The sequence below is a fragment of the Marmota monax genome, unplaced genomic scaffold, assembly GCF_021218885.2.
Source record: "Marmota monax isolate L192 unplaced genomic scaffold, Marmota_monax_Labrador192_F-V1.1 WCK01_AAM20220418_F8-fsc00149, whole genome shotgun sequence".
NCBI classification, from domain to species: domain Eukaryota; kingdom Metazoa; phylum Chordata; class Mammalia; order Rodentia; family Sciuridae; genus Marmota; species Marmota monax.
The window spans coordinates 4,213,324-4,241,118 of NW_026693170.1; the positions used below are offsets into that span (position 1 = coordinate 4,213,324).

General features: G+C 45.3%; 1 protein-coding gene across 1 annotated transcript; it reads left to right on the forward strand.

Moving 5' to 3' along the window:
• Positions 1-3,246: 3,246 nt before the first annotated feature.
• On the forward strand, positions 3,247-27,104 carry LOC124100283 (cytochrome P450 2B4). The gene is made up of 9 exons (XM_046455772.2): positions 3,247-3,458; positions 18,096-18,258; positions 18,402-18,551; positions 19,468-19,628; positions 19,991-20,167; positions 20,622-20,763; positions 21,971-22,158; positions 22,344-22,485; positions 26,531-27,104. The coding sequence occupies exons 1-9, from the start codon at positions 3,288-3,290 to the stop codon at positions 26,710-26,712; spliced, it is 1,476 nt and encodes a 491-aa protein (XP_046311728.1). The 5' UTR covers positions 3,247-3,287; the 3' UTR covers positions 26,713-27,104.
• Positions 27,105-27,795: the final 691 nt, after the last annotated feature.

A 27,795-nucleotide genomic window follows, 5' to 3' on the forward strand; every position in this document is an offset into this window, starting at 1 on the left:
AGTCGAACCCTTTGGTCCTGGTCATTAAACTGCTCAAAAACTGGGAAAAGTTGAAAACCGCTAATGTCCTCTCCCGCCTCCTGCGCCTTCTTAATACCTCACTGGAAAAGGGTAAGAAAAGTCATTGTTAATTCAGAGTACCTGTTAAATTTTGTCCTTTTAGCAGATAATGGCTGAATTCTAATAGCCTGGGCAGGCGGTGTTAAACGCAGTCTGTTAAAATTTCTCCGTAAGCCCTGAATTTCAATGTCTGACTCCTCTTCCTCAGACTGGGACTCGTGGGAAGAATCTCTGCCGTCACCATTTTGAAATTGGGCTTCTAAGCCACGTGGTGGAGAAGGGCTTTGTGCCTCTCTAAGAATTACTTCCGGATTTTCCTCTCCGGGAGGATTGTCTATCTCTTCTGGAGGACTCTCTATGACTGTGGATGTTTCCTCTCTATGACCCTGACTTCTACAATCTTCCTCCGGGCTATTGGTTTAGCACCGAGAGCTTTCTTTTTTTTTTTTTTTTAAATGGCTCAAGGGAAAAGAAATTAACTTAGCCTCAGGCAGATTTTCCATTTGAATAGACTTAATAGCTCTCTGAATGCCTTTCAATAGATTTTCAGGGGGCCATGAACTTTGGCCCACATATTCAAAAAGATAAGGCCATCCAAATTTTTTGAATATTTTCGATGCCTCCTGGTAATTGATTAGAAAGGCAAATTTTTTGTAATTTCCTCCCTAATTTCTCCCAAGTATGTAAATTTGGCGAATCTTGGTCACAAAACCAAGGGCAAAATTCACCTACAACCTTTAAGAATTGTAATAACTGACTCTTTTTTATCTGTTTTCCTTTCTTATTAATTATAGTTTCTAGAATAGTCAAATACATCTCCTTATCAGTAGAAGTTGAATTTCCCATTTTATATAATTTAACGTCTTGTTCCTTCAGTACCTCCAGGTACTTTTGTGACCCAAAATTGTCACCAATTCCTTTATCTTTATAGTGCGCTCCCACTCAATCTAGTTGAACTAACATGTCCCTTCGTGGTCGCCAATTCCACCGCGCGACCAGCACGCTGGCTTCATACAAGAGGTTCGTAGCATAGAAGTTAACTAGTGAGATCAAAATAAACACACAAACTCAATTTACCTTTTTCTTTGACCAGGTCTGAGACGGCCCTCCCTCTGGCTCCTGCCTCGAGCCACCTGGTGGGGCAGCGAGGCTTACTCAGGACCAGCAGGAGAGAGAGAGAGAGCAGGCCAGGGAGTGGCCTTTTATTGGGGAACAAGAAATTCAGGGGAAAATTCCATCCAATGAAGGTCAAGGGGGACAGCATTCCAAGGTCAGGGTCAGTGATTGGTCTCAGGGTCAATGGTCAGTCACACCCCCACACAGATGGGCTCTCACACCTAGAGAGGGTGGGGATTAGTTCGACACAGTTTAGCCAGAACGCCTCACACCCAGTCAGGGAGGTGCCCAATCACATGCGAGAATGGCTTCCCACAACCCAGTTTAAAATTTAGGATTTGTCCATTTCTGGAATTTTCCATTTAATATTTTTGAACTGCAGTTGACCATGGGTAACTGAAACCCCTCCCCCAGGAGGGGACGACTGTATTTTACAAGACGATAAACTTGTTCTGACCTCACAAGCTCATTTGCTGCAGGATGAATCATGACTTGAGTGTCACCTGTATGTGACAAAGAAAAGACTTTGGACTTTTGAGTTGGTGCTGGAACAACCAATTAGATCCCCGGGGCTATTGGGAATGACTGTGTTCTGCATGTGAGAAGAACATGAGTTATTTTTCTTGGGGGGTGGTGGTGGGGGTTGAGGGGGGACAAGGCCTAATGCGATAGTTTGAATGTTCCCTCTAAAAATCATTTTGAAATTTGATTGCTTTTCTAACATTATTAAGAGAGGCATTTAAGGGCTGGGGTGGTGGCTCAGTGGTAGAGCGCTTGCCTAGCCTGTGTGAGGCACTGGTTCGATCCTCAGCACCACATAGAAATAAATAAATAAAATAAAGTCACTGTGTCCACCTACAACTAAAGGAAAAAAAATGGGGTGGGGAGGCATTTAAGGGGTCATTAGGTCACCAGGGCTCTGGCCTCTGAGTGGATTAGTTGCTGTGGGGGTAGGTTAGGCATCCAGAGAGTCCTACTCCCCCTGTTCTTCTCTCTTAGGCATGTCCCCTCGCCTTTTTGCCATGTTATGACACAGCTCGAAGGCCTTCACCAAATGCAGCACCATGCTCCTGGGCTTCTCAGCCTGAACCAAATAAATTTTTATCCATTATCAACCACTCAAGCTCTGATAACCAATTACAGAAGACAACAACGACGGTGACAAAAAGCAGACCAGACACCGTCCCCACGCTCCCGGAGCTCAGAGTCTAAAGGGGAAATAGAGGCAGAGCCAGAGAAAGAGCAAGAGAGAGTCAGAGAGTTTCCTGCACTGGGAAGTCAGCCAGAGTCAGAGAGGGAGACAGCCTGCACTGGCCGGAAGGACCAGAGACCAAGGGACCAACTGCTCCTCCTACCTGGTGTCTGTCCTGACTCCCTCTGGGTCACAGTCCTGTATCTCTTGCTCCCCCTGTTTCTCCATCACTCCCACCTGTGTCTGTCACAGAAGAGGGAGTGAAAGGAAAAACCTGGAGACAGCCACCCCGAACATCTGCAGGCCTTACAGAGACAGGGGCTCACAGGAACGCACAGGGACGCACATCACCACCAACCCCACGACTCAAACGCAACCGCCTTTTCACATATGAAACCAAACGAATATGTAGAAGTCCTCACACAGGCAAGAACGTCTGCATAACAACACCCAGACTCCTGAACAAAAATGCACACCAGCACCTTCATGTAGAAAATGTCCCTTTGCAGGTCAAAAGCACACCAGCGCCCACACGGTGGCAAGCAGGCAGGGACAATCGCATGCCAGCATAAACAAGCAGACAATATCTGTGGACACCGCACACCCAACCACACCCAAGAACACAGAAGAAAAGACACAACACTGCACAGAGCAGCACACACACCCGTGCACTGTGGTATCACTTTCACAGAATCTCTGCCAGTATCTGGGGAGGAGGCAGAGGGGAAGGGAGGGGGCAGGTCGAGGGGCCAAGCAAGCAGGAAGTGTGAGCACCCAGCACCTCTCTGCTACTTCACACTCTTGGACGGTGATGAAGGAGGCGGGGAGCATATGGGGTTGCATAACTGGGTGGGGAGGAGGCTCAGGATAAAAGGTCCAGCTGAGGCTGCAGCTGGTGGACGGCGGTCAGACCAGGACCATGGAGCTCAGTGTCCTCCTGCTTCTTGCTCTGCTCACAGGCCTCTTTCTTCTGCTGGTCAGGGGCCACCCAAAGGCCAGCGGCCACCTCCCACCAGGCCCCCGTCCTCTGCCCTTCTTGGGGAACCTTCTGCAGATGGACAGGAGAGGCTTGCTCAATTCCTTCTTGCGGGTGAGACAGATGGACGGGGCCCTGCGGTGGGCTGGTTGCTGCCTCTGTACTTGGGGATCCCTCAGCAGGAAGAGCAAGGCCTCCTTCCAGCTCAGGGGTTGGGTGGACGGCTGGTGTGTGAAGGGCCTGAGCCTGAATCTTGATGGAGAGTGGTCAGATGGCCAGAGGCATCCCTGCTCAGCTGGAGCTGTGCGAGGGGCGCTGTCCTCGAGGGGGCGGGTGGCCGTGCAGAGGTGTGTGGATGTGAGCTGCGGTGCAGACCTTTGCTGTCCTCCGTCACCCTCGGCTGTGACCTGGGTGCCTGCCTATCCCTGGAAGAGAGGAACAGGGTGGCACCAGTCCAGGGCATATTATTTCTGCCAACAAGAGGGAGCAAAGGCTGGCCTGAGTCAGGGCTGGGACCAGGCGAGGGAGGGGGGCCAGGGAGAGGGTGGGTAGGGAGCGCTTGTTAACATAAACAGCCAGTTGACACTCTCCGTCATTTACCAGGCCCTGTATCAATACTCTGATGCATGCATTTGTGTTTAAATATCTGCTTATTAATAATTAATCGGCATCCATGACCCCACTTTCCAGTGGGGGAGCTGGAACCCTGACAGTGGCTCCCAGCTCCTCTGTCCCTTTCCCCCGCCCTGCAGACCACCCTCCTGAATCTCAGGTCTGTTCTCCCTTTTGTTTTGATATATATATATATATATATATATATATATATATATATATATATATATTTCTGATCAGTGGCCTATTAGTTAATAACATTTTGTTGTTGTTGTTGTTTGGTGCTGAGGCTGGAACCCAGGGCCTCATGCATACTAGGCAAGTTCTCTACCAAGCAGCTATACCCTCAGCTCCATCTCAGTGTCTTTTTTTTTTTTTTTCGTACCGGGGCACTCGACCTCTGAGTCACATCCCCAGCCCTATTTTGGATTTTATTTAGAGACGGGGTCTCACTGAGTTGCTTAGCGCTGGCTTTGAACTCATGATCCTCCTGCCTCAGCCTTCTGAGCCACTGGGATTACAGGTGTGTGTCACCATGCCTGGCTATCTCAGTGCCTTGTGACAAAAACTATTTTTTTTAGTACAATACTTATTTGAGAATAAAAACTATTTGCTTAAGGAGCATATAAATGATGAATGATTATAATTTATGTATGTACATATGTGTTTATCATAGACAGTCAAGTCAAGCATGTGGTTCTTTAGTGACTATTTGACAGTGTCCACCAGACCTGAGAGATGCAATGTATCTGAGTCTCAGACTCTCAAGTTATGGGACATTTTGAATTTTTCAGAGGAGTTACACAGAGAGTCTCATGATTAGATAAGACATTGTTTGAGTTGCATCTGTGCTGGGCAGTGCTCATAATCATAGTGTGAGCCGTGACAAGATTTGGGAAGGTGGTTAGAGGCCAAGTTGGTTCAACTTTTGGACAGAAACATCCTTTTCAACTCAATTCACTGAGCTTCCTCTTTTATAAAACGTGCATTATCAGTGCATTATACTTGTACATAATGGTGGGATTCATTTCAACATAATCATACATGATGAAATAATCTTTTCTCTTTCTCAATCCCCAGTGCTTCCTCTCTCCATCCCCTCTTCTCCCCTTTCCCCTCCCTCTACTCTCCTGGTCTTCCATTTATTTATTAATTTATTTTTATTTTGTGCTATACATAAAGGTGAAATTCACTGTGTACGTTCACAGGTGTACATAGCACAACTTTGTTAATTTCATTCCAAGTTACTTCCTTTTCCCATCCATCTTCCCTCCCCCTCAATCTTTTTCCTCTACTCTACAGATCTCAATTCTGTTTTTATGGGTTCTCCCCTGACTCTTATCTTGCTTAAGCTTCTGCACATGAGAGAAAACATTTGACCCTTGATTTTCTGAGTCTGGCTTATTTCACTTAGCATGATGCTCTTCAGTTCCATCAATTTACCAGTAAATGACATAATGTCATCCTTCTTTATGGCTGAGTAGAACTCCATTGTGTACATATACCACATTTTCTTTATTCCTTCATCTGTTGACAGGGATCTGGACAATTCCTTATTTTGGGTATTGTGAATTGTGCTGCTATGAATATTGATATGCCAGTGTCACTATAAGATGCTGATTTTAGTACTTTTGGATAAATACCAAGGAGTGGGATAATTGGGACTTATGGTGGTTCTATTTCTAGTTTTGAGGAATCTCCATTCTTCTTTTGAAAATGGTTGTATTAATTTGCAGTCTCACAACAATGTATGAAAGAACCCCCCCCCACACACAGAAAATCAACCTACATAATTCACCATATAAATGGAATTAAGGAAAAGAATCATGATCATTTCAATAGATACATAAAAGGCTTTTGACAAAACCCAACACTCATTCATGTTAAAATTCTGGAGAAACTAAGGATAGAAAGAACTTACATCACCATTATAATGGCTATTATATGACAAATCCAAAGTCAACATCATACTGAATACAGAAAAACTGGAAGTATTTCCTCTAAAATCAGAAACAAGACAAGGATGTCCACTTTTACCACTTGTATTCAATATAGTTATTGAAACTATAGCCAGAGCAATAAGGCAGGAAAAGGAAATTAAAGGGATACAAATAGGAAGAGAAGAAGTCAAATTATCTCTTTTTTGCTGATGACATGATCCTCTATCTAGAAGACCCCCCAAAAAAACTCCACCAGAAGACTTCTAGAGCTGATAAATAAATTCAGCAAAGTATCAGGATACAAGAGCAACATACCCAAATCAATAGCTTTCCTATACTCCAATGGAACTGCTGAGAAAGAAATCACAAACACTATCCTGTTTACAACATCAGAAACCAAAACAAAATAAAAAGTTGGGAATAAATCTGACCAAGGCAGTGAAAGACTAGAGAACATTGAAGAAAGAAACTGAAGACCTTAGAAGATGGGAAGTGTCCCCCATGTTCTGGTATGGGCAGAATGAATATTGTCAAAATGGTCATACTACCAAAACTGTCATACAGATTCAATGCAACTCCCATGAAAACAGCAATGATATTCTTAAGATAACTAGAAATAGCAGTTCTAAAATTAATTTGGAAGAACAATAGACCCAGAATAGGCCAAAGAAATCTAGAACAAGAGGAGCAATGCTGGAGGCATTGATCTCAAATTATACTACAGAGTGATAGTAACAAAAACAGCATGGTATTGGCACAAAAACAGACATGGAAATGAATGAAATGGAAAAGAAGACACAGAGTCAAATCCACATAGATACAGCCATCTGATACTTGACCAAGGTGCGAAAAACATACGTTAGAGAAAAGATAGACTTTTAAACAAATGGTGCTGAAAAGCTGGATATCCATATGAAAACAAAGGAAGATTTCTGTCTTTTACCCTGCCCCAAATTCAACCCAAAGTGGACCAAAGACCTAGGAATTGGACCAGAAACTTTGCAACTGCTAGAAGAAGACAGAGAATCAACACTCCAACATATTGGCTCCGACACCAACTTCCTTAACAAGACTCCTAAAGTGCAAGAATCAAAAGTGAGAATCAATAAGTGCAACAGCATCCAATGAAAAAGCTTCCGCACAGCAAAGGAAATGATTAAGACAATGAAGAGAGAGCCGACAGAGTGGGGAAAATCCTTTCCAGTCTCTCCTTTGACAGGGGATTAATATCCAGGATATATAAAGAATTCAAAAAACTCAACATCAAAGAAAAAAAGTTCAATCAATCAATAGGCATTTCTCAAAAGAAGAAATACAAGTGGCCAACAGATAAATAAAAAAAATTCAACATTCCTAAGAACCAGGTAAATGCAAATAAAAAACGACATTGAGATTTTCTCTCGCTCTTGTTGGGATGGCAATCATCAAGAACACTGGCTCCCTCTTCAAGGGAGCTTTCTAAGGCCTCAGAGGCTAACTGGGTGCCAACCGTCCTTCCACTAGCAGAATTTGCTGCCCCACCCCCAGCTCTTGGTGTCTTACTGCCTCTTTTCCTAATGAGGGTTGGTGAAGATATTGGCAATAAAGATCCTTTACAGATTCTGAAACAAGTCAAACTGACCATCGAATTCCTATTTGCCTAAGATGTGAGTTTAAAAAAAGACGTGGTGGTCAACTTGTCGGAGTGCAGGCAGCGGGGACTTCTTAGGAAGGGATTTCGTATGGAGCGTGGAAGGGGTGGACATTCGCTGATCTCTGAGGCATCTTTTCACTGTAAGATTCTATGATCCTGGGTATCCTGTATATTTTACAAAAGTAGTTCAGACTCTATGTGCTAATCATTTGTTGGAAAGACTAAGTTAGCTTTGTGTCATAATAACCCTGCCATGGTGATGTCTGGGGACAGTGAAGGAGATCACTAGGGGTGAGACAGGTGGAGTAGCCCAGAAACCACTGCTAGCAGCTGCTCTGAGGAGGTATCTGGTTGCCCTTCTACCTGTAACTAATGCAAATAAAGAATGTTTATAAACCTAATTCCACTCTATATTAGGACCAGTTGCAGGTTCAAGGAGATAAGCTGAAGGACCTGCCCTTGAGGAAGGGACAGTCTGGTTGGAGATACAGAAAAAACCCACAAAAATAAATTAGGTAACAGTTAAGTGCTCTCTTGGGTGGTTCTAAATACAAGTGAAGAAACGTGAGTTTTAGGATCATTTGAAGGTCCAGAAAGGGTTTATGTACGAGGTAGGACATGAAGAGAGCCTCAAAATGGATGGAGTAAGGATTAGTGGAGAGAAGAAGCCATTTCTGAGGATCCTGGGGAGAGGTGAGCAAGGAGAAGGCCTGAGTGAATGAGAACAGGACACGGGGAGTGGAGAGGAGGCAGGAATGCAAGGATGGCAGCACGGTAAGGAATTGACTTGTCTGAGCCAAGGGGAGCAGTAAGAAATAATGTGCTCCACCAGACAGGGAAGACAGTCTTAGTCTTATTTCTGTTGCTATCAAAATGCCCAAGTTCAGGTGCTTTACAAAGTAAAGGGGTTTGTTTGACTCAGAGTTTTGGAGGCTGACAGTCTAAGACCAGGCAGTTCCATCTGTTCAGCCTCTGGTGAAGGTCTCCTTAGGTGTGTCACAACATGGAAGAGAAGAGGAAAGGGAAGTGGACATGAACAGAAGAGGCCAAACGTGGGGTGGCCTCCTTTTATAACAACGTGGTCACTCAAGAACTAGCTCTCTGCAAGACCAGCATCAATTCCTTCTGAGGATGGTGCCACCGTGAACTATCTGCCACCTTCAATAGTCCAACTCTACAGGTTCTACCATCTTTCCACACTGTCACATGAGGGCCCAAGCCTCCAGGACATGAACTCATCTCACATAAAATAGGTAGGAAGCCAGGGGTAACTACTCCACACAGAAAGTTCCTAGTGCCAAGTGCTGGTGATCTCCAGTGGTGATCCCCGGAAAGAGCCGGTAAGAATCTCCCAGACACGCTGTGGAAATGTGAGGGTGGTGGCCTGATTCATTCACAGAGGATAACAGCCACGTAAGCTTGGAATGCTATAGCTCTTTTCCATGTGGCTTTCCACACCAGCTTGCTGGTAGCCCTGGGGCTTGTGGACATGTCCCTTAGGGTAGTGTCTGGTGGCTGTGATTTTTGGCTTAAGAAGTCCAGAGCTGCTCTGGCAGGCAATTGTGTCTGGGAGGTGGTTTTGTGGGTTTTGGTTCAGCTGTGGGTGCTACTATGATTGACAACTTAAGTATGTATGGGGTTTCCTAGATCTGCAGGGGAGTTTCAGTTCCTTTAGGAAGTCATTCCTGAGGCCCAGATGTGGTCAGATCTCTACCATGCACTTTCATGGTTGCTATGATTATCACTTGCCTCTCCTAATTGGGCCGATGTCCATGGCAATGCTACATTTTCCTTAACCCAAAGCATATGAATGCTATGGTTCAGGTCTGGAATGTTCTCCAAAGACTTGCCTGTTGTAGGCTTAATCCTCATTGCAGTAATGTTCAGAGGTGGGGATTTTAGAAAATGATTGACTCATGAGGGCTCTCATTAATGGATTAATCTACTGATGGATTAATAATTTCATGGAATTATTGGCAGGTTGTAGAAATGGTAGGAGGTGGGATCCAGTTGAAGGAGTAGGTCCTGGGGATCATGCTTTTGGATCTATATTTTGTCCTGACCCCCCCAAACCTGTGCTTCTTGGCTGTCATGAGCTAAGCATATTTCTCCACCACACCCCTCTGCCACAGTGTTGTGCCTCACTTTAGGCCGAAAGCAATGGAGTTAGTGAATTATGGACTGAAACTATGAGCCAAAATAAATATTTTCTCCCTTAATTCGTTTTTGTCAGGTATTTTGTCTCAGTATCGGAAACTGAATAACACACGATATTGGTGTTGAGAAGAGGGTTGATGCTATGATTACACTTGATCATGTTTTAGAAACTCTTGGAACAGGTTTGCAGGAGGAATTTGGAAAATCTTGGCAATGAGGGATAGAGAAGCCTGAGAATGTTGTAAGCAGAGACTAAGGGATATTTCTGGTGCAAGGTCAGAAGACCAGAATGCTGTCAGGAATGAAGGTAGTGAAGACTGTGCTCATGAGGTTTCCGATGGGAGCAAGGATTCTAGTGGGTATTAAACCAGAGGCCATTTGTGTGACATTCTGACAAAAACCTTGTATACATTTTGTCTATGCCCTGAGACTTTGTGTGAAGTTGAATGTAAATTAATCTGGAAAAGGAAATTTCAAGGTAGTACAGCATTCAGGCAGCAACATGTGGACTGCTGGCTGCTTGTGGCTGTATTTACTATGCAAATTGAGAGCAAAAAGCAGAGCAGAAAGATTCTGAAAAATCTTTAGTTTGGTTGGAAAAGAAGTCCATATAAAGTTGGGGCCAATGAAAGTGTGGTCGCTTCAAGGATTGGCTGCTCTAAAAAGAAGCCAAGTACATTGCAGCTGAACAATAGAAAAGATGTTTTGAGGGTATCTCAGGAACTGGCCAGACCCCCTCAACCCCCTTTGCAGGCTCAAGGGTGTAAAAGTGTAAACTCCTCTGAAATAGCTTGCTTTGAGCTCCCACAGGGCCACCAGGAAGTTGTTTCCCAGGATCCTTCTCACTGTGTCAACCATCCAGGCATTTAGAGGCCACTATGAAATGGTCCAAGGGGGTCGGGCTACCACTGCTCCTTCTGGTAGCAGAGCAGACCTGGGTGTCATCCACATGGTGCTGGCTTTTTAGGAACGTGGAATGCTAGAGTTATAGGGTCATAGAGGCTTTCCTCTTTCTCAGCACCAATGTTCTGTGTTATTCAGCTAGGAGACCAGGCAGTGTGGGACAGGATCAAAATCCTTGTGGGCAGCTCCTAAGAGGGGACGCTCGAAGCTGGGAGAGTGAAGCCAGCACAGACCCCAGGAATTCGGAGAGGACTGGAATGCAGAATATTTGCTCAGGGAAGCACCTGGCGGTGAGCAGAGACACCCAAGACAGAGTCCATGTGGACTGCCACCAGCAAGGCCATTGGGTGGAGCTCTTCAAACCCTGGGGGTACACCTCCTACCACCATGGGGCCAGAGTACCCAACGTGGAGCTGCAGGAGTTAGTGTTTGCCTGTTGGGGTTCAGTCGTGCTTTGGCCCCAGCCCTCGCTTTCTGGGCCTCCACCCTGACCTCTTGGAATGGCAGTGCTTACCCATGCATGTCCCACCGCTGGGTGTCGGGAGCATGGAACTTGCTTTTTGCTTTTTATAGGGGCTCACAGAGAAGAGTTTGCCTTGAACCTCAGAGTAGCCTTTTGAATTTGGACTTTTGGGAAATGCCAGCACAGTTTAGTCTCTGTGGATTCTTAGAAAGGGACTAAATGCATTTTGCATTGCAAAATGTGCATGAGATTTTGGGGGCCAGGGATAAAATGTTATGATTTAAATCTGGAATGTCCCCCAAAGGTTCAAGCATTGAAGGCCTGATGCTCCATGCAGTCATGTTCAGAGGTGGGATTTTTAGAAAATGATTGGATCACGAGGGCTCCGATCTCATCAATGGATGAATACATTGATAGAATCACATTTTGATGGCATTATTGGCAGGTGGTGGAAAATGCAAGAGGTGGGGCTTAGAAGGGAATGGGTCCTTGGGGACTATAGTTTGTTCCCAACTTCTTTCTCTCTCTGCTTCCTAGATGTTGTGAGTGGAGCAGCATTTTTCTGATACACCCTTCTGCCATGATATCCCGCCTTTCCTCAGGCCCAAAGTAGTGAAGCTAGTCAACCACGGATGGAAACCTCTGAAACTAAGAGTCAAAATAAATATTTCCTCCTTTAAATTGTTTTTCTCAGGTGTTTTGTCACAGTGACAAAAAATTGACTAACATATCTGAGCACAGTGCTGCTCATAGTACCTGGAACACAGTAGGTGCTCAGTAAATATGTGTACATGAGTGAGTAAAGGAATAAGTGCATGAAAGCACAGGTCTTCCTTGGCTGGCCTTGCTACAGGAAGGGTTGCCACAGACCCAGTGCCTGCCCCCTTACTGGTTTTTATCACATAGGCAGAGGCCCTGAGTGCATATGATTTCATTTTAATTGCTTTCCATATATCACAGGGGTCCTGTGGTGTTCTCCCTGTTGATTTTAGGGCTTACTTGAGACCAGCTGCCCATTTCTTCTGGCTTATTTCTATCTTTTGGAATGCAGATGTCTTCCCTAGGCCTGTCTCACCACTGCAGTTGGAAATCTATAACTTAGTTTGATTTCATAGGCTCATAGCTGGAGGGGAATTTGCCTCAGGGTAAATTGTGCCTTGAGTCTTAAGACTTTGGTGGCTACTGGGACGGGATGAATGTGTTTTGAATGTGGAAGGCACATGAAGTAGTCCCTTGGGGCCAGTGGTGCAAGGCTATGGTCAGAATGTGTCCCTCGATGTTTATGTGATGAAAACTTAGTCCCAAGCCAACCGTGTAGAGAGGTGGGGCATCTAAGGTGACTGGGCCTGAGGGCTCTGCTTCTAAGGTCAAAGTGGACAGGCATCTGGCAGGGCCTAGTTGTGTGTCATCTCTAGCAGAAGCCACAAGAGAGGTGGCTGAACTCACTTCTATAGCAAACCCACTCTTATGATAATGACATTAATCCACTCACAAAGCAAGGCTTGACCCATGGTTGAAAACCAAAATAACCCAGGCTGTGCACACACAATTTGTATAATACCCTGAGGATTCACAGAGCCCCTAAAGCACTGTCACGGACCCTCCCAGGATCTTCTAGGTTTCCACGATCCTCCACCTGAATGGGAAGGAGAGCGCGGCCATGTGTGTCATGATCTGAAGGACTGGGGGAGGTGCTGCTGTTCCTTCTCCATCCCCCAATAAGCCCCCAAATCCTCCTGGAGTCAGAGAGATGTAGATTTGTGTCAAAAGTTCAACTCTTCTAGAATCTTCTATAAAATGAGATAGTACCTATAGAAACGTGTGACTCTCACGGTTGGTAGGCAGGTCAAATGGGACGCTGCCTAGAGGTGGCGTCTAATAATAATAATAATTATTCAGTTAGTGAGTAAACGGATGAGTGGGTCAAAGTGGGTCCTTTACTCATGTACACATATTTACTGAGCACCTACTTTGACCCACTCATCCGTTTACTCACTAACTGAATAATAATCCACTGGCCAACTTCATTCCACAGTTGCTCCACTGTCCTGTCCCTCCTCCCTCCTCCTTGATCCCCTTCCTCTGCTCTATAATTCTTCCTTCTATTTTCATGAGATCCCCCTTTTATTGTTTATTTTTCTCTAATTTCTGCATATAAAACATTTTTTGACCCTTAACTTTCTGAATCTGGCTTCTTTCATTTAGCATGACGCTCTCCAGTTCCACCTATTTACCAGCAAATGACATATTATTCTTCTTTACGGACGAGTAACATTCCATATATGTATATCTCCCATTTTCTTTAAAATTATTTTCTGCTGAGGGACACTAAGGCTGTTTCCATAACTTGGCTGTTGTGAATTGCATTTCTATAAACGTTGGAGTGCGTGTATCAGTATAGCATGCTGATTTTAGAGTTTTTTTTTTTTTTTTTGGATAAATAACAAAGAATGGGCTAGCTCGGTCATATATTGGTTCTAATCCTAGTCTTTTGAGGAAGCTTTATATTGGTTTCCAAAGTGGTTGAACTAATTATGGTTCCATCAGCAATGTGTAAGTGTAGCTTTTCCCCCAAATTCTCATCAGCAATTATCATTATTTCTATTCTTGACGACTGCTGTTCTAACAGGGGTGAGATGAAAGTTTAACACAGTTTTGATTTGCATCTCCCTGATTCCTAAGGATGTTGAACATTTTTTTTTCATATATTTGTAGGCCATTTGTATTTGTTCTTTTGAGAAGTGTCCATTCAGATTATTTGCCCATTTACTGAGTGGGTAATAAATTTTTTTTTTGGTGTTAAGCTTTTTGAGTTCTTTATATATTCTGGTTGGAAGACTGGATGGGAAAGATTCCCCCCCCCCCCCCATTCTGTAGGTTCTCTCTGCCATTCTTAACTATTTCTTTTGTGGTACAGAAAATTTTTAATTTAAGGCCATCCCATTGATTGATTTTTTTGGTTTTATTTCTTGAGCTCTTAGGAATCTATTTATTTATTTATTTTGGCCGGGGACTTTTTTATTTTTCACTAGAGCATTATAATTATACATAGTATTTGGGTTCATTTAGACAAAATCATACATGCAAGAATTTTTTAAAAGTTTTAGTTGTAGTTGGACACAATACTTTATTTTTATTTAATTATTTTTATGCGGTGCTGAGGATTCAACCCAATGCCTCACAGGTGCTAGGCAAATGCTCTGCCACTGAGCCACTACCCCAGCCCAATGCAAGGAATTTGATTTCAATCCCCATCCCCGCCTCTTTCCTCCCCTCCTCCCTCCTGTACATAAAGGTGAAATTTCCTTGAATTGAAGGATTATTTGAAGCCATCTCTTCCCCTGAAGTCCATTCTGTCATTTTAAATTTCGCCATTGATGGTGCTTTTTTTTTTTTTTGTAGTTGAATATTAACTCCATAAGATCCCTGTTAGATTGAGCCAGTTTGGGGGTTGGGTTGTTGTAAAGACATGTCAGGGGGCTGGGGATGTGGCTCAAGCGGTAGTGTGCTCACCTGGCAATGCGCGGGGCGCTGGGTTCGATCCTCAGCACCACATAAAGATAAAATAAACATATTGTGTCCACCTAAAACTAAAAAAATAAACATTAAAAAAAGAAGTCATGTCAGTACCCATTAACCTGGCACAGATGGGAGCCTCTGAGGAACAAGCTGTCTCCTTGGAAGGCAGTGACACAAGAAGGCATTGTATTAAAGATTGGGAATAATTAAGAAAACATGGAACCTAAAGCATTTTTTTTTTCCTGGAAGAGCAGGTTCTTGTAGGGCCTTATAAAGACAGTGTGCTTCTGGGCCCAGGTGCAGTGGTTATATATACATATATATATATATATATATATATATATATTTAGTTGTAGATGAACACACAATATCTTTATTTATTTTTTATGTGGTGGCTCAGGATCAAACCCAGTGCCTCACACATGCAAGGCAAGTGCTTTACCACTGAGCTGCAGCCCCAACCCAGGTGCAGCATTTTTAAGGAGTCTTATTAAGGGAATCGGTGCTTGCACCCATATGCTGGAGTGTTGACCCTGTGTTTTTTTTTTTCTAGCAATTTCAAGGTTTCTGGTCTAATTCCTAGGGCCTTTGATCCACTTTGAGCTCATTTTTATGCAGGGTGAGATAGAGATATGGTTTCATTCTTCCACATAATGGATATCCTGTTTCCCCAGCACCCTTTGTTCAAAAGACTTTTTTCCAAGGCTCATGTTTGGGAATCTTTGTCAAGGACCCCATGACTGTATGCTGTGTGAATGAATGAATGTATCACAATGAAGTCGACTTTTATGTATAAGGAACCAATTAAAAAACAAAAAACAGAAGGAAGACTAGTAGAGGAAGAGAATCGGGGGACGGAGAGGGGAAGGGATAAGGAAAATACTGGGGATGGAAATGGAGCAAATTATGTTTATAAATAAGGAAATCCTGTTGTCTGAGGTGTCCATCACTGGGGGACATTATGTTAAGAGAAATAAGTGGGGCACAGAAGGACAAATACTGCATGATCACACTTATGGTAAGTGGATTGTACAAGTGTCACACTCATCCAAATAAAGGGTAGACTGCACACTACCAGAGGCTGGGGGAACTGGGGAGATGTTGGTCAGAGGATACAAATTTCAGTTAGGCAGGAAGAATAAGTTCCAGAGACCTTCTGTTCTTCCTGGAGACTACAGTTACTAACAATATATTGCATGGGTAAAAGTTGCTATGAGAGGTGATTTTTATGGGTTCCCACCATGACAAAGTGATAAGTGTGTGAGGTAATAATGAGCTTGATTTAGCCATTTCACAATGTATTCAGATGTCAACACATTATGCTGCATGTACAACTTCACTTGTCAATTAAAAGATAAATTAAAAATATATATGTAAAAAAATTCACAGGGCACCTTGTGTGTGCTGAGGGATATTCCAGGCATGGATGACGTGGCATCTTAAACAGGAACACAAGGTCGCTATGCTCCTGGACATCCCACAGGGAGAGACATATTAACCAAAAAAATAGGGTGAAGTTAGGTAGATGAGCAATGATTGACATAAAGCATTGTGATATTTTAGAAAGTGCTGGGAGATTATTTTAGATGCATGGTCAGGAAATAGACATGGTCCTGCTTTGTTTCTGGTATAGACCCTGAAAGAAGCAGAGGGAGGTATGGCACCAGGGGGAGCAGGTGGTGTTCAAAGAACCTGAACAGGAATGAGCTCAGGGGACAGCACAGAGGCTGATCAGGGCGAGCAAGGGGCAAGGGGAAGAAGTCAGATAATGGGGGGGACCACAGGGTTTGCGGCTGAGTGGACCAGGATGGAGACTGTGGTGTCATTCTCAGTGGCATGGGGACATTGGAGGGCTTGAAGAGGGTCAGGGATATTAACTAAATGACACTTAAATAGCATTGCTGTGGCTTGGAGAATGGCGAAACCGTATCAAGGGGCATAAGAGTAGAAGCAGAGAAGTCAGTGGGGGGGGGCTTTGTACAGATCAATGCAAGATGTTTTTAAAGTAAACTTAACAATTTCTATTTTACTTTATTTATTTATTTTTTGGTACTGGGGATCGAACCCAGGGGCACTTAACCACTGGGCCACATCCCCAGCCCTTTATATATTTTATTTTGAAATAAGGTCTTGCTAGGTCACTTAGGGCCCCACTAAGCTACTGAGGCTGTCTTTGAACTTGCAATCCTCTTGCCTCAGCCTCCCGAGTACCTGGGATTATAGATGTGTGCTAACATGCCTGGCCATTTTTATGATTCTTTGAGTCAAGTTTTTTCTTAATGTTTAACTCATCCTAAAATGTGCACAACTTAATGAATTTCTACAAACAGCACACTTATATCATTGACATACAGATCAAGTAAAAACAGGGCTGGTCCCCAGAAAACCTTCTTCTTGTCCCCTTCCAGTCACTACCCTTCCACTTATTCTGACACTCTGGGTTGGTTTTCTTTGTGTCTTTGAACTTCATGTAAATAGATGTAAGTGTAAAATCACTTTTTCTTTTGTGACTGGCTGCTTCCATTCAACGTGTCTGTGAGTTTTCCAAAGTTATTGGTTGTAGCTGTAGTTTGTTCTTTGTCAATGCTGCATGATGTTCAATTGTTGGAAATTGTCATTGGATTTATTCTATATCTACACTGATAAACATTGTGTCAAGCAATCTTCTATGAATGTTGTGGTTGATATTTTTGATGAACACGTTTGCTGGGCAAGTATTGAGGGATGAAGTTGCAGAGTAGGCATGTGATCAACTTTAATAAACAAAGTTTTCCTCCATAGCTGAATTTTCTTCATCTACAGGTCCATTAAATTGTGGATTGAAAATACTTGAAAAAAGTTGTGTTCATTTTGAATATGTAATGACATTTTCTCTTGACATTATTCCCTAAGCAATACAACCTATTTATAGGAACACATTTGCATTCCATTAGGTATATGTCATCTAGAGATGACTTAAGTATACAGAAGGATGAATATATACACAAGTATTATGCCATTGTATATTAGGGACTTGAGCATCTCAGGGTTTTGGTATTACTCAGAGGTCCTGGGACCAATTCCCATAGACGCCAAGGGGGTAACGACACAGCCTAGCAATTTCCCAAGCTGTACAGATATGATGGCTTTTACCATTTCATGAGCATCATTAGAAGACCCTTCACATCTGCCAAGTGAGTGGGTCAGAGTCATCCTCTTAGGAAGTGGTCAGGAGGCAGAAAGCAGTTGGGTCACAGAAAGATTCTTTGAGAGGCGCAGGAGATGTGGCCAGACTCAAGGGCACAGGCAGGATGGCATTAGAAATATTGAAGCATGTGGATGCTTAGGGCCCAACCAATCAGAGTGGACCTGCCTGGACTGTGCATTGACCCTTTAGTGGCTAGAACCTGAGAAGGGGGCTGGCGGCTGAGGGAGGAGGGTCTTGTGGGAGATACCTCTGGACCAATCTGCATCAAAGCATTTCATGGTTAACAACGGAGGTGTGCACGGACTAACATCAACCCTGGTGTGGATGTGCTTGGCAGCTTCGAGAGAAATATGGCGATGTGTTCACGGTGTACCTGGGACCAAGGCCTGTGGTCATGCTGTGTGGGACAGAGGCCATACGGGAGGCCCTGGTGGACCAAGCTGAGGATTTCTCTGGCCGGGGGAAAATAGCTATGGTTGATCCAATCTTCCAGGGATACGGTGAGGACAGAAGTCCCTGGGATGGGGTGGGATGGAAGATGGGACCTGGGAAAGGGGAGTCTGAGAAGGGAGGACAAGGGGTGGGGACAGAGCCAGACTCCTTCCAACTTTCTCTGCAACCCATGCCTCTCCTACACCCCCAGGTGTGATCTTTGCCAATGGAGAACGTTGGAAAACCCTTCGGAGATTCTCTCTGGCCACCATGAGGGACTTCGGGATGGGAAAGCGGAGCATTGAGGAACGGATTCAGGAGGAGGCTCAGTGTCTGGTGGAGGAGCTGAGGAAATCCAAGGGTGAGGCCCAGGGATGCACAGGAAAGAAAGACAGTGGACCAGAGAGGGATGTGGGGTGCACAGCAACAGAAAGACAGAGAGGTATGCATGCACAAAAAGAGAGTAATGATGGAGAAACAGAGAGAGAGAGAGAGAGAGAGAGAGAGAGAGAGAGAGAGAGAGACTGAGAGACAGGAAAAAAACAAAGCAGAGAGAGAAACCGAGTCAGAAAATTAGAAGGATGGACGGACAAACCTCAGAGAAAAGTCTGCAGAGGAATGAGAGAAAACAGGTGAGACTCAAAGAGAGGGGTAGCACTCATCTGAGGTTCCTGGGCTCCCAGCCCCCTCCCTCCCAGTCTCAGAGACCAGGACTGCACCTGCCAAGCACAGGCCTCAGTGAGCAAGTGAAGAATGATTCAAGCAAGACCAGAGAGCCCTCGGGGTAGAGAGAAGAGACTACCTGGGTGTGGGAGTGAGGGGTGCCGCCATTGGGGCTTCTAAATCTGCACAAGGCATTGATGGAGCTCGGCTCTGCAGCCCTGCCCCAAGGACTTGATTCTAGGAGGTCACACAGTCAGAGGTGGGCCCCAGAAGAGAGGCAGGGGAGTGGCCAACAGCACTGGCTGAATTCTGGGTCTGAATTCTGCCCTTGTAATGAGAAACTACCGTGAATAAATTATTGAACCTGTCTGTCCATCTACAGTGTGTGGGGGATATAATAGAATTGTATTTTTTACTATGTTCTGGTGAAAACTAAATATGCAAAGGGCTTGGAATAAGGCCTGATACAGGCTGTGCTAGCAAGTGGGCGCTGTATGGATATTCTTACCTTTTATTACTGAGCAGCGGTGGACAATCTCAGAGAGACGGGCAGCAGCCAATTGTCCCCAGGCTCTGGAATCTGTGACCTGTGACTTGCCCCTTTCTCCTCCTAGGGGCCCTCGTGGACCCCACCTTCCTCTTCCAGTCCATCACGGCCAACATCATCTGCTCCATCGTCTTTGGAGAACGCTTCGACTATAAAGACCGAGAGTTCCTGCGGCTGCTGGACATGTTCTACCAGTCATTCGCGCTGATCAGCTCCTTCTCCGGCCAGGTCTGGGAAAGGAAGGTGGCTGGGGGTGAGGGGAACAGTTAGGGTCGTGGGAAAGGATGGTCTGCTTTTGGGGAACAGAAGTGCACCTAGAGTTGGAAGAAATGTAGATGCCACATGGAGGGCCAGGGATGTGAGTTGTGGAGAGAGGGAGAGACCGTGAGCAGGGATCAGAAACAGAGTCCCAGAGAGACTAAGAAGAGGAGGGCTTGGGAGAAAGAAGAGAGGAAAAGAGAGAAGGCAGAATAAGACAAAGGTGGGGGGGGGAGAGAGATTCGCCCTAGAGGTGTTGGGCCCCTGTGTCTATTCCCCCCACCTGCTAGCTCAGTCCCTGGGGAGACCTCAGTGCCCCTTCCTTCTTGCAGGTGTTTGAATTATTCTCCGACGTCCTGAAGCACTTTCCCGGCACCCACAGGCAAGTCTACGAGAACCTGCAGCAGGTCCTCACCTTCATCGGCCACAGTGTGGAGAAGCACCGAGCAACCCTGGACCCCAGCGCCCCCAGAGACTTCATCGACGCCTACCTGCTCCGCATGGACAAAGTGAGGCCTGGGGCGGGGAGGTGGGGGAAAGAGGGAGCTTGGAGGAAGGAGTAGGCAGGGGGGAGGGGCGGGAAGGACGGAGGAGGGGGAGGAGCTGGGGGGGGAGAGGAAGACCAGGGAAAGGAGGAGGGGGACGGACATGAGAGGCAGAGGGGAAGGGGCGCTGGGTGATGGGGACACACAAGGACCAAAAGAAACAGGAGAAAAGACCCTTAGAGGCAGGAAGGGACTGGGGACAAAAACCAGAAACAAGCCAAAGAGACAGAGAGAGAGAGAGACACCAAGCCAGGCAGAGCCATGAGGAGGAGAGAGAGAGAGACTCGGGGTTGGCCCTGCGGAGACCCAGGGACCCCGGGGGAGACCCAGAGACAGAGGGAGGGGCCTGGGGGGCAGGCGAGTCCCCAGTGGGCTCCAGGCCCTGACCTGCCCTCCCTCTCCTCACCTCTGGGCCCAGGAGAAGTCCAACCTGCAGAGCGAGTTCCACCACAAGAACCTCGCCATTACCTTGCTGTCCCTCTTCTTCGCGGGCACCGAGACCACCAGCACCACTCTGCGCTACGGCTTCCTGCTCATGCTCAAGTACCCTCACGTGGCAGGTGGGCCCGGGAGAGCGCGTGGGGAGGGTCCTCTGGTCCCCTCCTGGCTGCAGTCCTCCATGGATGAGAGGCACCCTGACCTCTGTTTCAGGAGCTGGGCAGACTCAGGAGGTCTCCCGCTGAGCCCGTGCTGTGGGCCAGTGGTGAACGTAGAATCTGATGACTTGTTCTTCCGAGGTTTTCTGGGATCCTTCATTTATTTATCCAACCTTTTATTGATTCACATACATTGAGACTCCCTGATTCTTTCATCAGTGATTCATCCAAGGACATTCACATTCCTTTACTTATGAGTGAGTTGACCTTCAGACAATGATAGTTGAGTGAACTGTTGTCATTGATTCATGGCTCACTCATTGGCATGGATCCACCCATCCTTCCCTGAACTAAGTCTCATTCCTTAATCATTCCATCAAATTGTCTTCAGTGCATCCTTCTTGCATTAAGTAAATTATTCATTTATACATCCCTTATTTATTTATCATTTAATCTATGCATTCATTTTCTCCATTATTTTGCATACCTCCACTAGTTTATTCATCTATGTATTTCATAAATTAAGCATTCATGTGATTAGTGACTCATAGGGTTCATTTTTTTTTGTCCAAGAATCATTTATTAATGGACTTATTCATTGATCCACCTATTGATAAGTTGAATACATCATCCATTCATTGATTTGCCCATTCATTCATTAATCTTCACATTTAGGCATTGATTTATTATTGATAGGATTGATGTAGGTGGCCATTTCTTTATTTAGTTTTTCAAGGATTCACCCACTGGTCTTTTCCACTGTTCTATTCCCGAGGACTTAACACAGTGCTTCACTTGTAATGCACTCATGATAAATATTAGATATTTTTTATTCATTTTAGAGGGATGGGTGTGACAGCTTTTTAGCTTGTAGTCCTTCATCTCAAATTGCATGTGAAATCATGGGGTATGTGTGTGTGTGTGTGTGTGCGCGCGCGCGCGCGCGTGCGTGCACACACAAGGTACCTGTGCATGGGAGAGATGACTCATCACATTCATTAGAATTCAAATAATGAGAGTTCTGGTTGCATCTCCCTCTTCCCATCCCCCAGCTGATTGCTCTGAGGGTATCAATGATCTGAGCCTTGATGTAGGAATTTTGTGGCTTAGTAGTCCACAGAGAACAGCATGGCTGCTGAAACGGAGCTCATTGGTCCCCTTTTCTGTGCAGAAAGAGTCAAAGAGGAGATTGCACAGGTGATTGGCTCACACAGGCCACCTGCCCTCGATGATCACTCCAAAATGCCATACACGGAGGCAGTCATCTACGAGATTCAGCGATTTGGAGACCTCCTCCCCATTGGTGTGCCCCACATAGTCACTAAAGACACTGTCTTCCGAGGGTACCTCATCCCCAAGGTGAGCCCAGCTGGGTTTGGGTCTGCTCTCTGTGGGCGTCCTTGATTCACTTAATCCCTAGTTTCAACCTCCTGTGCATTTCTTGGCAGGGCCCCTTGTTTTCATTTTTGTTTGTTTTATCACTTTACTTATTTTTCGTGGGGCCAGGAATGGCACTGTCTCTTGATCTTTCAACCTTTCCTCAGAACACTGAAGTGTACCCCATCCTGAGCTCTGCTCTCCATGACCCGCATTACTTTGAAGAACCAGACAGCTTCAACCCTGACCACTTTCTGGATGCCAACGGGGCACTGAAGAAGAATGAAGCTTTTATCCCCTTCTCGGCAGGTAGGCTGGACCTGGGATCCCTTTGCAGACACCAGGGGCACGTCCCATCAGACATGATAGGTCTTTGTTTTGTGAGGGCTCAGCTTGCTTTATTCCATATTCCAGTTGCTTTACCTGTACTGTCCCATTCCATCTTCACTACCACACTGTGAGGAGACTTGAGAAGTGACATTATGTCCCAAGGCTCACTTTGATAAGCCGGACCTTGGGCAAATGTTGGAAAATCTCTAGACCTGAGCAAAGTCGTTTTCTTAAAAATCAACAATCAAAAAGTATTTGTTAAAATAAAGGGCTAAGATAATGCAGCTACAAACTCAGAGAGGTTTCATCCCTAGTCTATTGCCTCCATATGACCCAGCTATCCCACTCCTTGGTTTTCATCCAGAAGAACTAAAATCAGCATACTATACCTATAAATGCATACCAATGTTTATAATGACAGAATTCACAATAGCTATGTTATGGAACCAGCCTTGGTGTGTGTCAACAGATAAAGGGATAAAGAAAATGTGGTATAGTTGCAAGGCATGACTAATCCCAGCAGCTTGGGAGGCTGAGGCAGGAGAATTGCAAGTTCAAAGCTGGTTTCAGCAACTTAGCAAGGTCCTAAATAACTCCATGAGACCCTGTGTGTGATTAAAATACAAAAAAGGACTGGGAATGTGGCTTAGTGGTTTTGCACCCCTGAGTTCAACCTGGTAACAACAACAACAACAAAAAAAAACAAAAAAAAAAGAAAAAGAAAATGTGGTGTGTGTGTGTGTGTGTGTGTGTGTGTGTGTGTGGTGTATTCATCCATTCAGAAGAATGAAATAATATCATTTGCTGGTAAATGGATAAATGATGGATAAATGGATGGAATTGGAGAACATCATGCAATATGAAATAAGCCAGAAAGACAAGTGTGAAATGTTTCTTTCATATGTGGAAACTACAGGAAAAAAAAAGGAATAAAAAGTGATCTAATGAAAACAGAAGTGAGACCAGTAGAGCAGAGGAAGGGGATCAAGGCAGAGGGCAAAGGAGAAGGAATAAAACTGACCAAGTTATGCTCTGTGAATGTACAAACTCACAAACCCCACTTTTATCTATAATTATAATACAACAATTAAAAAATAAATAAAGAAGAGTAATTAAGAGGAAGGTGGTCAGGGGGAGGGAGGACTGAGGTATAGAGAAGTCCCGGAAACCAAGATCATCATGTGCACTTATAAATATGTCACAATGAATCTATGATGCCTAATTATTATGCATCAATAAAAGCGTAAAAAAAATCCAGATCATGTACAGACGCAATTCCTACTCCGGGAAACTTATAGTCCACAGTTCATTTTCATCAAGTTGTCCCCAAATAATGATCTTATTAAATTATTAAATGCCTGGCGCTTAGAACCGCCTGGCACAAAGTCAGTTACTATGGTTAATAATCTGGCGTTATTTGGGAGTACAAAGTAGGAAATACTAATTTTGGTGGGTAGGTGAGGAAAAGCTCACCTGAGAAACTGGTTTCCAGGCAGAGGCCTGGTGGGCGAGTGTTGATCAGGTATGGGAAAGAAGGTTCCAGGTGGAGGCAACAGCAGAGTAGAGTTAGGTGGCCCATTAGAGCAACTGTAAGGAGCTCCAGCTATGGATTAGGAAAGGGATTGTTGAGTGTGAGGAGCTCAGCTTGGAAGGGCCTTGAGGGCTGGAGAGGAGTTTGGATTGCTCTTTGAACACTGGGGCTGGGGAAAGTTCTTTTTTTTTTTGGGGGTGTGTGTGTGTGTGTGTGTGTGTGTGCGCGCCTGCGCGCTAGGGATTGAACCGTGGAATGTTTAACCATATCCCAGCCCTTTTTATTTATTTTTAAAATTTAGAGACAGGGTCTCGATAAATTGCTGAGGGCCTTGCTGAGTAGCTGAGGCTGGCATTGAGTTTATAATCCTGCTTCAGGCTCCCCATCCTCTGGGATTACAGGCATGGGCCGCCTTGCACGGCTTGGGGAAAGTCTTGGACACACTTGGCCCTGTTCCCACTCTATACTCTGGTTTGGTAAAAGAAAATTTCAGACAAAGTAAATTTTGTAGAGTTTATTTGAGCAAAGTAACAATTCATGAATTGGACCACATCTTGCAGTGGTGAAGCTTTAGAGAGCTCCACCTAGATGCATGGGCAGGTAGCGATAGACAGAAAAGGAACCAAATAGCAGAAACAGCTCGGTTGGTCCAGAGCTTGGTCCATGTGGCCGCCTTTGGCGTGTCTGAGCAGTTGGTAGCTTGTGATTGTCTGAAAGCTGCGCTGGGATTGGCTGAAGAGCAGCGCTGGGATTGGCTGAAGAGCAGCGCTGGGATTGGCTGAAATGCAGGACTGGGATTGGCTGAAGCACAGCGCTGGGATTGGCTGAGGCTTGGTTACTTGTTCCAGGAATGTGGTCTCCGTTTGGTTGCCCTTTGGTTAATATTAAGTTACTGTGCAGTTTACTCAGTGGGGTTTCGGTCAGATTTAACTTGTAAGCCCCACCCAAGGAAACCCCAACATCCAGGTTCCTCATGTTTTGGGAGGAAGGAAGGCCCCAGAAACAAGATCCTGTTTATGAGTTCCATCAGTGACTTCAGTGGCCCAGGGCTCTGTGGAATGTGGTCCTCAGGGTCCTTGTTCTGTCTTCAGTGAGAGCAGGGAACACATGGGGTGGTGGGTGAAGGTCAGCTCCCCATCTAGTAGCCCCATCCTAAGTTTAGGGAGAGGCAGAGACTTAGACAAGTAAGGACTGAAACAGAGCTAAGCAACGGAGAAGTGATGGGGACTAAACAGAGAGAGGGACAGAGGGAGATCATGGCGGAGAAGACAGTCTGTTAGAGACAGAGAGTGAACTTGAGACCACAGAGGAAGGAGAGAGAGAGAGAATGGATAGACAGGAATGAAGAAGAAAATTTAAAGTGGATAAAACAAACAAACAAAAAACAAAACAAAACTTCTTAGGTATAGACCAAGGCAGAGGCAGAGTGCCCCAAGCAGAAAAAAGAACAAAGTGAACCATAGATTGTTGGAATAAAGGAGCCAAAGAAGGGGAGGGTGTGCTGAGAGAAGATAACAGGCCTTAGGCTATTGGAAAGATCTGGATCCCCAGCCAGTTCCAGGAGAAGAACCCTCCCAGAGACCTGCCCTGGGTACTTCCAAGGTCCCATCTCCTGACATCTGGAAATGCCAAAAGAACACAGACCCCTTGCCAGATGCTTCTCCACAGGCACAACTTTGCAGCAGCTTGAAAAGCACAGGGGATGCCTGGAATCCTGCCCTCCACTGGGCCTTCCCAGGGCGGTCAGTTTGCAGAGGAGGAAGCACTCAAGCACCTGGAGGCGCTCTGTGTCCCTGCCTGACTCTTCAGGCCGTCTCTGTCCTCCTTCTTCTCTAAGCCTGTGGTCTGTAAACTCAAACCCCTCTGAGTATCTATCTGAGGGAAGCCATAGAAACCCTGCTCATGGGCATTGGTCCCAATCACAACTTTATAAATATTTTTTTTGAGGGAATTCTTGGAGCTGGTGGATTTCAGGTTAAAACTAGAAGAAAACCCAGAGACAGACGTAACAGAGTGCCAGAAACACACACACACACACACACACACACACACACACGCTTACTGGCTCTTAGATCCAAACAGCAATAACTACACCTGTAGGATTCCTAATGCAAGCCAGGTGTTAGTCTAGGACTTTCTACGAATTCCAACTTTGTCTTTAGTCATCCTGCCAGTGCCTGATAAGTACTATGCTCCTCGTGAGAAATGAAGAACATTAAAAATGTCAAGTCAGAAATATACACACACATACCTACACACACTGACACACCTAAACACAAGTGGGTCCTTATCTCCTATGAGGCCACTGAACCCTTTGAAAATCAAACAATAGCTATAAACTCTCTCCTATAACAATCAACTTGAAGACCCAACAGGTTAAAGATCAAGCCTGTGAAAATCCATAGCAGTGCACAGGTGCCTGGTCTTTGGGGTATGGCAGGCAAAGCATGTGCCCTGGCCCCGAGCCCACATGGTGATCCTCTGTGCCCACAGGGAAGCGCATCTGTCTTGGTGAAGGCATCGCTCGCAACGAACTGTTCCTCTTCTTCACCACCATCCTCCAGAACTTCTCTGTGGCCAGCCCCGTGGCTCCCCAGGACATCGACCTCACTCCCCGGGAGAGTGGTGTGGGCAGAGTGCCCCCAACATATCAGATCCGCTTCCTGCCCCACTGAATGGGCTGAGGGAAAAGGGCCAAAGGATCCAGGGTCATTGTTTCTACCCCTGTAGAGAATGACCGTGATGGCCTCCACATTTTCCTGTGTCTGAGAGACCTGCTGTGGATCTGCATCTTCTCTGTCCTTGTTTGCATCAACATGGGAAGGTCCTTTGTGTAGTCCTACTTCCTTCCATCATGCTGTAGCTCTTCCCAGGCTCTCAGGTGTACTCCTTTCCCCTATTCATAGAATTTAAAAGTCAGAACCAACCTTGAAGGTAATCAAGCCCCTTTATAGGTGTATATATAGTAACTGGGGACAAACGAGGAAACTTGGCAGTAGGTCCTTCTGCAGTTTTGCCTCCCAGGACACAATTTGTGCTGAATAAATTCTCCCTTGCTCAGGATAAATACAGTCCCATTTATCCACTCCTTGTGTTCCATCATCTGTGCTGAAGGGCTTCACATATGACCTCTCTCTCTCTTTCTCCCCTCTCTCTCTTGTTTTGGTAACAGGGATTGAATTCGGGGACATTTAACCCAGCCCCCTAGAGTCAGGGTCGCACTAAGTTGCTCAGGGCCTCGCTAAGTGGCTGAGGCTGGCTTTGAACTTGCAATCCTCCTGCACCACTTGGATTACTGGCTGTCCAACCTCAAACCTGGCAGCCCTCTCTTAAGTCCCTTCCCCAATAGCCCCCTGAGGTGGGTGTGGTGACCATGCCCATTTTACAGATCAGTAACCGAGGACAGGCGAGATCTTCTTCATCTGAGGTTCCAGAGTTAGCCGGTGGAGGAGCCAGGCTGCACTCTGGCTCTAGAACCCAAACCTCCCCACAGAGCTTTCCTCCATGTACATGTACATATATACATACATACATATATATGTATACCTATATATATTTACATTGAGATAAATTAACACAACACAAAATTGACCATTTGGAATGTAGAATTTAGTTCATTCCCAATGCTGTACAAGTACCACCATCTCGTTCCCGATGTTCACGTCACTCCTCCCCAAACCCCTGCACCTATTAAACAGCCACTCCTCAGTCCCACTGGCCCAGGTCCTGCAAATGGCAACCTCGTTTCTGTCTGATGG

What these genes read in the sequence shown, in the direction of transcription:
- LOC124100283 (XM_046455772.2), top strand. Translation starts at nt 3,288, where the DNA reads ATGGAGCTCAGTGTCCTCCTGCTTCTTGCTCTGCTCACAGGCCTCTTT. An exon ending in TCAGCTCCTTCTCCGGCCAG is followed by an intron (nt 19,629 to 19,990) that starts GTCTGGGAAAGG and finishes TCCTTCTTGCAG; the next exon opens with GTGTTTGAATTATTCTCCGA. An exon ending in GAGGGTACCTCATCCCCAAG is followed by an intron (nt 22,159 to 22,343) that starts GTGAGCCCAGCT and finishes ACCTTTCCTCAG; the next exon opens with AACACTGAAGTGTACCCCAT.